Source organism: Pelodiscus sinensis, chromosome 1, assembly GCF_052426305.1.
Source record: "Pelodiscus sinensis isolate ZL-2025 chromosome 1, ASM5242630v1, whole genome shotgun sequence".
Taxonomy (NCBI): Eukaryota; Metazoa; Chordata; order Testudines; family Trionychidae; genus Pelodiscus; species Pelodiscus sinensis.
This window is the reverse complement of record NC_143052.1, coordinates 111139808-111151887: the sequence shown is the minus strand read 5'-3', so window position 1 is coordinate 111151887 and position 12080 is coordinate 111139808. Positions and strand designations below refer to the sequence as shown.

General features: G+C 41.8%; 1 protein-coding gene across 1 annotated transcript in view; it reads right to left on the bottom strand.

Moving 5' to 3' along the window:
- CACNA1C (calcium voltage-gated channel subunit alpha1 C) overlaps nucleotides 1-12080 on the bottom strand; it is a 630647-nt gene that overhangs the window by 595749 nt on the left and 22818 nt on the right. The window contains exon 2 of the mRNA XM_089769299.1: nucleotides 2530-2853. Coding sequence (XP_089625425.1) covers nucleotides 2530-2853 — 324 coding nt within the window. The remainder of the gene's footprint in view (nucleotides 1-2529; nucleotides 2854-12080) is intronic.

The window sequence follows — 12080 nt, the reverse complement described above, 5'->3', positions numbered from 1 at the left end:
ACAATAGAACACAACTTTCCAGGTTCTCACCGGGCCAAATTTAAGTCCTAACAACCTTGTTAGTACCCCTTTAATAACTGTTGTTATATCTAAGAGAGCCCTTATGTTTATGTGATCAGATGCATCTCAGAAGCAAGGCTTTGTAGGTTTGGACTTTTTCTTTTGTGGGAAATGGCAAGTCATGACACTGTAAAATAAAAAGGCCATTACTGACATCTGATATTTATTTAATATCCTGTGTGCTTTGGCTTTCACTGTTCAAAACATCAAACTCGGCCCTTCTAAGTAATTAGGACTCATCAGCATGCAGAATAAGATGAAATCTCATCATAATCCTTTGGTGATGTTCAAAAGTTTTGTGGTTGTAAACAGACTTTCATCAACAGTTTTTGAAAGAAAAAAAATCTATTTGCTTGCTTTAAAAACAAAAAAACAAAAATCAAGCCCTAGCATGTTCAAATTGATTTGATTGCATTCCTTGATTCCCTCCAAATCGCATCAGTGTTCCATCCTGTTTTACAGCTTGAGTCCCTTCATCCAACACTGATCTTATTCATTTATCAAACATCAATTCATGCGGTCTACCTAAGAATGTGTGGTTACTGTGGTGCCAGCAAGTAAACCAATATTATGTTTACACCCCCTGAGTTATCCATCCATCGTCTTATGCTTAAAAAAAAAAAAGCATTAGTGTTGGGTCAAAAGCAATAACACATAGCAAAAAACCACCAAAATTAAGACCTAGAATCTGGTAGCTGCTTTAGGTTGTCTGTGAACCCCACGTGACAAGGCTATTCTAACACATTGTTCATTTGAAAAGGATTTTCTTTCAGCAAGATCTAAATGGGCTTATAGTGCCAGGTTCTTTTCCATATTTACATGTGGTCCTCAATCTCATTGGGAGCAACATCTAAATTAGCACATCAATTAATTATCAAAAATTATCAGTCAATTTTTATCATTCTACTTGCTGTTGAGTTTTGTACTGTCTTCATCAGAAAGGCTGAGCCCAGAACAGTTCCTCATTCCACCTCCCCAGGATTTATTGAAGAGCTCTGCCTAGCTAACAATTTACTCACAATTAATCATTTCTATTTAGTTTTATGTTGTGTTGAAAGTTTTCCTTTGTATTTTAATTTGTATTTTACTTCAAAAGGGTTTGGGACAGTTTCATAGACACTATACAAAATAAAGCTATATTGTAAATTAGGTTCTGCTACTTCTGTTAAACTAAGTGGCCAAACTATGGATTTTAAGAGAAGGAGAACTGGGCCCTTGAAGTCTCCTAGTATGCATTACTGATGTGATAGATTATCTGACTTCCGCTCCTTGCTCATACTACTAGATCCAGACAGACATTCTCTAACTTTTATTGGATTGTTTATACTGTAAGCCTACATCTACACGATGATTTCTCGGCAAAAAATATGTTAATGAGGGACTCATTTGCAGGAGTTGTGATCTCATTTGCATATTTTCTGCTGATCCGTTTTTGCACTGGGGTTTTTGCACAAACACAAGCAGTGTGGACATTTTCTTTTTGCTCAAAAAAACCTTTTCCCACAGGAGCAGGGTTTTTGCACAATAAGAAAACGTCCACACTGCTTGTTTTTGTGCAAAAACAGATCGGCAGAAAATATGCAAATGAGATCACAACTCATGCAAATAAGTCCCTCATTAGCATTTTTTTTGCCAAGAAAACTCGCAGTGTAGATGTAGCCTTAGTCACACACCCATTCCCTAGTCTCTCTTTCTTGGCCAGTTGCAGTTAACAGGCAAAATCTTGCCCACTTTTACGAGGCCTATTTGCATAAGTGATTTCAGTGGAGTTACTTCAAGGTGTAAGGTGAGCAGGATTTGCCCCAATCGCAGACATTAGTTTATCATGTATCACTCTTCTTCAGCTACTCCATCCCCTTGCTGTCTCAGGATGCATATGGTACTATTTAGCATATCATGACTTACACAGCTCTTGATTTTTTTTAATCACAGACCATCAAATTCTCTAAAGGTAGATCTTCACTGCAATTAGAAATCCTGGGCTGGTTCATGCTAGCTGGTTCAGGTTCATGGGGCTCAAAATACAGACTTGTTTCACAGCTAGGTAGACTTCCAGGCTTGGGGTGGAACCTGGGCTCTACGACCCTGTGAAGTGGGAGGGCCCTAGAGCTTTGGCTGCTGCACAAAGACCAGAAGTCAAACAACGCTGTCACCTCAGCCCAGTGAGCCCCAAGCCAGCAGGCACGGACCTGCTACCGGTTTTTTAATACAGACCTACATGAAGTTACACAACAGGAGAAGCCTGAGTACAAAACTTTTGCTGCCTTCGGATATGATGGAGTACACTCAAGATTCTAGCCTAGTACAGTCACTTAAAACTTTTGAGCACGACGGCTCTGAATGAACCCATCCACTTTCGATTCCCAGAGGTGCCCATCAGCCTAATGTATTTATTTATTCACATTCATGCACTGTGCCTAATGCACAGTATCAACTTGCTGGTTTCCACGTGACTACATCCAAAAGGATATTTCCATTCAACGATGCTGATGCATGCCCTCCGGATGGGATTTTTCAGCGTTAAACACAGCAATGCCCGGGGAGGACGTGTAGCTGTGGTTGTACCCTGTTTTTTCTGTTTCCCATACTGCTGTCGTTTCCTCTGCGTGGAGCTAGCTGTGGATATTGTTGCATTGCCAGCACTACCCATCAATTTGGCCTGCCTGGCAGCATCGATAGCAGCCTGCCAGGACAGAGCTGCCCCTGGAGTAGGGATATGCTCCGGGGCAAGCCCTGCTGCTGCATTGGCATTCATGTTGGCATGAACTGTGTGGGGACTCCCATAGTTGGAACCTAGGAAATGAAAAACAGAGAAATATATTAAGCCACATTAGCAGTAGGAGAAAACATTACTTTGAAAGAGCTTAAGTATCAATAAAATAAAGATTTCAGATTGAGTACACCTGGGCTATGTCTACACTGGTATGATTTTCCGGAAATGCTTTTAATGGAAAAATTTTCCGTTAAAAGCATTTTCGGAAAAGCGCGTCTAGATTGGCAGGACGCTTTTCCGCAAAAGCACTTTTTGCGGAAAAGCGTCTGTGGCCAATCTAGACGCGCTTTTCCGCAAAAAAGCCCCGATCACCATTTTCGCAATTGGGGCTTTTTTGTGGAAAACAAATCTCTGCTGTCTACACTGGCCCTTTTGCGCAAAAGTTTTTCGGATCAAGACTTTTGCCCGAATGGGAGCAGCATAGTATTTCCGCAAAAGCACTGACAATCTTACATGAGATCGTCAGTGCTTTTGCGGAAATTCAAGCGGCCAGTCTAGACGCAGCCATAGGGTATACAGTTAACAAGAGTTCTTCCCATCAGTTCTTCACTGTATGGGGATTCTACTCTGTAGTGTCAATCACCTTAAAATACTCTCACATGGAAATGTATGGACATAGAGCAGTTTACAACCTTTATTCAGTACAACCATCAGGCACTCAACGTTAAAAGAAAATGTTCACCTTTCCCCTATTCTCCCACTCATTTAGCCAAGTTCAGTAGTCTGAAAGTTCAGAAAGGTCAGGATAAATCTCACTCCTTCAAGACTAAACAGATTAATGCCATACATGTGACTGTGTGGAATGACCTAAAATGAGACATGCACATGCAAAGAGAGACAGCTTGACCTGACATACATGATGGGGGCAAAGGGATTATCTATTATTTTCAACAGCACAGGTGACTAACATCATAATTGATTTTTTAAAAAGAAAAAAAGTAAAGACAGGAACTAAAAATAAAAACAAAGCTTTAAAATTCCTTTTGTGAATTCATCCCTGTGAGTACATTGTATTGGTGTAATGAACTGGAGACTTTTAAATGTTATTTCTGCTGCTTGTTCTTGTAAAAGGAGACAGTCATATTTGATCAAACAAAAAAAGCCAGAATGTTCTCATTAAAAGAAATTGGCTCAGCCAATAAAATGTTAAGTATTCTTTCCCATTATTGAAAATGTGTTTTAATAAGAGTTTTTAGACAACTTCTCCTGGATCCTGTACTGAAATAAAATACAAACTCTTATTCAGAGATTCAAACCCACATGACTATGTTTATTATATTGTCTGCTATTATTAAAATCCTGATGCCCCAAATCTATAGCAAGATGACCTCACTGTAAGGTGAAATGGCACATGAGCTTTTGTTTAACCACACCCTTTTGTGATATGTAAACAATGAGCCACATTCTGGCTGAGAACTACACATATGCATGTGCCCAAAAGTCTTGAAATTCTTTTAGACATTTTTATTTGTGAACTAGGCTGTAGCCCATGATTTAGGATATTTATATTAGGAAGCTGGAATATACTTTAGCAAGCAGTGTAGATTTGAACTAGTTATAATTACTTCTTCACAGCACATAAATAAGCAATTCAACTTGTGAGAACGCCGGCTACCCTTGAGAGACAGCAGTTCCCTTCACTTTATGTTCAGAAAGGGGAACAGAAGGAAAGAAACCAGAGGAAGGAGTTAGATCTTCTTACACAGCAGAGCTAGCTTGCTACCTAACATTGACTGTGTTCTGCTTTAAGGAGAATTAATAAAGAAATCCAGTGATGCCTAAGCAGGCAGACCAGTTGGGTTCCTGTGAATTGCTGTACAAGGGAAACAAAAGGAACCAGAAGGCGGCAACCTAGTGCCTTCTATCCATAAAACACATTCTGAGAGATGTTTAAAGTGGGAAAGGGAAGTTAGCAAGTTTCTCGGAAATCTATTTTTATAAAGTTCTGTTAATTGTGACTTTCAAATTGTCTATATGATGTCACAATACTACAGCAATGGCTGTGTTATAAATGCATTCAAGGGAACAGAAAGATATAGTTAATATGTTGCATTCTTTTACTCTAATTTATGCCCCTAAATAGAAAGGATATAAGATTTTAAAATTCATCTTTCACTGAAACAAGTTTCAAAAAATTAACAGATCAGCTGATGTTTTATGTCAGCCATCTCCATAAGATTACAGGCTGTTATAGTTTTCTTCTCATAGCAAGAACATTTTGAGCTTATCTCCTGCTTGCTCCAAAGACCACACATCCATCCACCCCTGCAGGAGTCCCACCTTATTCAAGGGAATAAGATCTTCCAATACAGAAAACCCAAATAACATGTTGAGAGTCTAACAAATTCTTTTGGGATTGCAGTGGGAAATCTCAAAGCATCAGCTTCCCCTAATGATCAGTGGCAAGCAAGGTGCATGTTAAACATAAAACACGCACTTCATGAAGGACCCAACCAAAGAGCCCAGCAGCTTTTCACTTTCTTGGAATACAGGTTCAGAGGGGTAGCCGTGTAAGTGTGTATCTGCAAAAATAATGAGGCACCTATGAAACTAACAGATTTATTAGGGCATAAGCTTTCATAGGTAAAACCCACTTCATCAGATGAATTGGAGTAGAGTTTACAGAGGCATGGATATATATATATACACACCCGTTAATCTCTAAGGGTATGTCTACACTACAAAGTTAGTTTGAACGAACATCCGTTAGTTTGAACTAACTTTCATAGGCGCTACACTAGCACTCCGTTAGTTCGAATTTAATTCAAACTAGCGGAGCGCTTAGTTCGAACTAGGAAAACCTCATTTTACGAGGATTAAGCCTAGTTCGAACTAGCTAGTTCAAATTAAGGGGTGTGTAGCCCCTTAATTCGAACTAGTGGGAGGCTAGCCCTCTCCAAGTTTCCCTGGTGGCCACTCTGGCCAACACCAGGGAAACTCGTCTGCCCCCCCTCCCGGCCCCGGACCCCTTAAAGGGGCACGGGCTGGCTACGGTGCCCGTGCCAGGTGCAAGCCTGCCAGCACCCAGCCAGCAGACCCTGCACCTGGCACGGATCGAGCCACCCACCCGATGCCCCCCAGCCCTCCCTCTCTTCCTGGGAGCTTGCCCGGGACCGCAAGAGACGGGCACCCGCCTGGGCTAGTGCAGACATCGTGGACCTCGTCCACGACCTCCGCACTAGGCACAGGAAAGTGGCCGTCTAGGGCAGGAGAGCTGCCAGCCTGGCCACCCAGGAGCAGGTGTGCAAGAGAATCAAGGGGGTCCAGTGAGACCCCCGACCCTGAGCCCTGAGCTTACAATGGCCTTCCTGGGTCAGACCAAAGGTCCATCTAGCCCAGTAGCCTGTCTGCCGACAGCAGCCAACCCTAGGGATCCTGGAGGGGATGGACCAAAGACAGTGACCAAGCCATTTGTCTCGTGCCATCCCTCTCCAGCCTTCCACAAACTTTGGGCAGGGACACCACTCCTACCCCCTGGCTAATACCACTCCATGACTTGATCTAACTTCCCTTTAAACTCTGTTCTAGTTCTAGCCTTCACAGCCTCCTGCAGCAAGGAGTTCCACAGGTTGACTCTGTGCTTTGTGAAGAACAACTTTCTGTTACTAGTCTGAAGCCTGCTACCCATTCCTTTCCTTTGGTGTCCTCTAGTCCTTCTTTATGGGAACTAATGAAGAACTTTTCTGTATACACCTTCTCCACCCAACTCCTGCTTTTAGAGACCTCTATCCTGTTCCCCCTCCGTCTCCTCTTTTCTAAGCTGAAAAGTCCCAGTCTCTTTAGCCTCTCTTCATATGGGACCTGTTCCCAACCCCTGATCATTGTAGTTGCCCTCCCCTCTCCCAGCCTCTCTCTTCCCCTCTCCCACCTCCTTTTCCCAGTCTCCCCCAGTTTTGTTCAATAAAGACAGATTCCATTTTGGAAGACACGTTATCTTTATTTTGTACATCAAGAAGAGGGGCTAGGGAAGGGTAAGTGGAAGGAGGTGAGGGAGGAATGGGGCACGAGCCCCTGATGGGGAGGACTGGGCTGGCTCTGCGGGCTTCTGGGGGTGGAAGCTCTCCTGCAGACCCCCAATTACTCCCTCTCCCCAGATGACAGCCTGCGGCAAGTGCAGCCGGGCTGATGGCCGAGTGCTGTGATGTGCCCAGTGTGGGTACTCCGGGCAATCCAAGCCAGCACTGCTTTGCAAGCGGGGCACCCCTGAGAACTGTCTGTCCGGGGTGGGGGTCGGGACCCTTTAAGCACAGCCCTCAGTTAGCCTGAGACAGCATCTCCACGCTCTAAGTCCTCCTCTGATGCCCTGCCGGCACTGCTTCCAGCCATCCTTAAGCCCGGTTCAGGGTCCACTTAATGTGGACATGCTAGTTCGAATTAACGTTGTAGTGTAGACATACCCTAAAGCACCACAAATCTCCTGGTTTTTGGGGGGTTTTTTGGAACATAGGGTCCATCCTGAACTGCAGCCACATCAGATAGCAGATGTACCAACATCCTCCATATGTGGGGACTGAGGCACAATCCTATTGGGGCTGCAGAAACAAACTTCAAACTATGGAATGCCTTGTCAACCCATGTTCTCAGTGATCATATGCTGGAAATCTTTGCCATTCACCTCAGGCAATTAGCTGAACCACCATCATAGACCTGGACATCTCATACTGCTGGGGTTTTATGCCATACGAAAGATGACTGAAGACCACACAACTAGACACCAGTGGATAATTTACCAGTGGATAAATTAAATAATAATTAGGCTGCAGTTGCAGTATGTTACAAAGAAGACAGAAGTGAACTAGAGCCAAAAATGGAATTCTTCATACGCCTACAAGACAGTGCAGAAAAATATCAAATTTAGGGCAAAATATAGTAAAATGCCTAGATCTTTTCTAGATCAACAGTTGGTAATATGGCAGACAAATAGTTTCTTAAGCTTTGGTGAACTGGTGCACTATTAGTATGGGACAAGAAGTTTCCATTCTCTTATTAATGATACTCTGGATTACACACTTAATTATCAAATTGTTTTCATATGCAGTTTTTTTCCTTTGTCTCCTTTTCCATCTCTCTATCCTAAGCCTAAGGCATACTGAAAAGAAGAAAAACTGGAAAGTTGCTCCAATTATTTTTAAAATAAAGCTATTCTTTAATACATACTGATTGGAGAAGATTAGAAAAGATCTGTTTTGCAGCAGAAGCAAACTGAAACTGACCCATTACTACTGTGTTCTGACCATGCTGGCTGGATCCTATTGTCACAAAAGTAAACAGTTTTTCTTTCTGCTGAACTTTGCTGTAAGCTGAAGATCGCTGTTATTGGAAGTGTTATTTTCACACTGCAAGTTAGAATTAAATATTTAAATGTTCACAACTTCCCCCCTAGAAAAAAAAACTCACTATGTCTAGTTTACTATTAGCAGGTTTTGCTGTATGCTTGTTATTAAGAACCAAATGTTGACTTCCCCCTCCCCAGAATAAGGAGGCAGAGATATAGCAATATCAGGGATTAACAGCTCACAAATCCACCCATCTTTACTACTCCTTTAGAATTTGTGCTGCCGCCCTTTCCAGCGGCTAGTCACAGAGAAGTTCCTGGCATCCTCTCCTCTCTGTCCAATGCCTCTCTTCTAGGGCTTAGTATACTTTAGCCTAACGCAATACTATTAATACAGACAAAAACTTTAACACATCAGCTTAGATATTAAATTCTTTAGGGCAGAGATTTTTATTTCTGTAAAGTTACAAATTCATGGCACTGTAGCACCATGGCCACCACTCACCTCGGATTTTCCTTCATGAAGGCCCTTCAATAACTTGCTATTTAAAGGTAATTCAAAGAATCCTCACAAGAGAGTCTATTTATTTAGTCTTCTGATACACAGCAGCCCTACAGGCCTCAACCCTAGTTCAGTCTCTCTCGCTACACAGTCCAAAAAAAAATCACATAAAGTCTTTGAAAAATAGAAGACAAGCTCTCACAGTCTCAGTTTCACAGTCTGCTTCCTAGCACCTCCTCTCCTGCCTGGAATCTGTGCTTCTCCCCATCTTCTGAGGTTGTGCCGTCCTCAGGACTTTGTAGAGTGACTACTCCCTGCCCTATCTGCAGGGATAGCTACATTTTCTTAGGCCTTATCCAACTTTCTGGCAGGCTAGCTCTGCTCCCCTATCAACCACACCACTGGTTGCATTGGAATCCCCTGTTGCCCCTCAGGTGGGACTCAACCTGTAATCAGGGCTGACTTAGCCAGAAGCTATCCTGCCCACAAGTAACCCTACCCACCCATGAACTATATCAATTATTAAATATCAATCAAGGTTGTGAATTTTAAATGAAGTCAAAATATAGAAGTTAAGATTAGTCTACCAGTGGGAAATAGTTATATTGCACACACTATACATTATACATTTTACAGTGAAATTACCCAAAATAGTGCATAGCAATCACCATTGAAATCATTACAATTGCTGTCTGAAAGTAATCTATATTTTACGGATCCTACCAATGCCAACAATTTAGCAATTTAAATGATGAATACTGTATATTCAATGGGGCCAAGTTAATTTTAACATGCAAATTGTAATTTTTGTATTTCCTGACTTCATTTGATTTACCACATTAAGGTTGTATTGATGTAAAAAAATGAAATGTGGTTGCAGCATTTCTTCCACCCTCTCCTTCTCTCCCTCGCTCTGTAACCTCTAGCATTCTACTAGCTATGCAAAAACCCATGCCCTGGAACAACCAGCTTGTATTATAGTGTTGTCTCACAATTCCTTGGGTTTTAAATTTCAGTCTGTAGCTACATGAAAAGCTTTGCTTCAGCAGTTCTTTATACTGAGAACTAGCTACAGACAAGTTCAATATCTCAAAATTAACTAGTTTGACTCTTATATGTAAAAGCATGGCCTCATCTGCAATCCTTACTTAGACTAAAGTCTCCATTGACATTACTGGTGAGTTTTGCCCAATGACTGTGGGACTGGATACAAAATAGTCTTCATATTTAAAATAAATAAGTAAAATAGACACATCACACTTAAAAATAACAGAAAGGAATTAACTCAGGTATTTTTACAATTAACCTTTGAGCTGACACAAAGCATTGGAAAGTTTCCTCTCAAAAGGAGAACTGGGAAATTCATAAGTGAAAACAAAGGGCTTTTTATTAAACCTGACTTGCAACTTGCACTTTGTTTTTTCTACAGCAAGAGTGATACTGTACACATGATCCTTTAAACATCACATTAAGCTGAAACTCGGGATGCCAACACGGGTAGTAGATTCAAATAATTTTTTATGGCAAATTTGTTTTGAGTATCAGAACACACACAAAAACAGAATATTTGAGATTGTTCTCTGCAAAATGTGAGACTAAACATTAAAAAAAATAAACGTACAATTATTCAAGTTTTTTTTTTAATTGGGAGTAGGCCCCTTTGTTTTGTTCTCTTCAACAGATCCTCTTTATGCTGCACACCATTAATGGAAAAAACAGAATCCAATAAGAAACAATGGAGGCTCCAGCGACAATCATTTTAAAAAATAAGTCAGTGTTGCTGAAGAGATCTTCATGAGCTACATGTAATTAAGACAAATCTTTTAACTGTGAAAATTACATATTGACTGTTCATGGTAAATGTTCATAACTTTGCTAACACTATTTAGATTGTAAGCTCTGTGACGCATGGACTGCCTTTCTGTTCTTTTAATAGTACAGCACCTAGCATAATGCACACCTGGTCCATGACAGGTGCTCCCATAACAAAAACATTACCTATCATCAGGCCCGCTGACAGGAGGGACAAGAGGTGCAGTTGCCCCAGGGCCCAGTGATTCAAAGGCGCCAAGAGCACCCGGCTGCTGCATCCTGCAATGCTGCATGGCATGTCCCAGGTGGCTGAGGGCTGAGGGGACAGGGGAGAGTCATGACACATTACAGGCAACATGGAGGGCTGACTGCCCCAGCCCGGCTCCTTCCGGGAACATGGAGCTAGGCTCCCCACACACTTTGCCCAAGGGCCTGTCAAGGCTGTTGGCTCCCCCAACTATCAGCATGAACCTTGAGAAGAATCGTCCCCTTAAAAATCACCGCAAAAGTCACCTTCTGTTCATCAATTTCCTGCCTCCCACATGTGTTTTGGGATATATTGGATCCACAGCACCATGTTTCCTCCCAATCCCTAGACCTGTGCAGACCCTAGGTGCTGTTAGACGGATCTAGGAATGGAGAGAAGGGGAACCAGAGAACATTCCCGAAAATTCCTCCAGACTCCTTACGCCCTGTGGAGTATCAACTCACAAAAAAGATAAACAAGTATTCCTTTCAACACCGAATCCCCTTACAAATGGGGAATGTCCTGAGCAAGACTTCATGACACTATGAGTCCACTGAAGAAAGGAGGCCCATGAACTGATGTATATGCACAATACCTCAGTGCAGTCGTCTCTGTCTCACAGGAAATACCCAAAAATCTGATCAAGATTTGATCATTAATCTCCATGATTCTTTCAAAGGATACAACTTAGCAACCACATGAAAGAATTTGGAGGATCTGCATGGAGGTATTGGAGAACTCAGTTTGGCCTTTATGGTCAAACATATACTCAGAGCCAGGGAATCATAAAATGACAAGATTATTTCAGCATCATCTGTCTGCATTATAGTATTTACTTTCTTCTAGTAGGAGCAGGAGGGATAGGATAACCAAAAAATGACAGATCAAACATATAAGACATGCTCTGAGATATAGTCACGATAATGAAATGCATCCTAGAATACTCAAGGAGCTGATAGGGGAGATATCTGAGCCTCTAGCTATCATCTTTGGAAAATCATGGGAGACAGGAGAGATTCCAGAAGACTGGAAAAGGGCAAATATAGTGCCCATTTACAAAAAGGGAAATAAGAACAACCGAGGAAACTACAGACCAGTTAGTTTAACTTCTGTGCCAGAGAAGATAATGAAGCAAGTAATTGAGGAAATCATCTGTAAACACTTGGAAGGTGGCAAGGTGATAGGGAACAGCCAGCATGGATTTGTAAAGAATAAATCATGTCAAACCAATCTGATAGCTTTCTTTGATAGGATAACGAGTCTTGTGAATAAGGGAGAAGCGGTGGATGTGGTATACCTAGACTTTAGTAAGGCGTTTGATACGGTCTCACATGATATTCTTATCAATAAACTAGGCAAATACAACTTAGATGGGGCTACTATAAGGTGGGTGCATAACTGGCTGGATAAC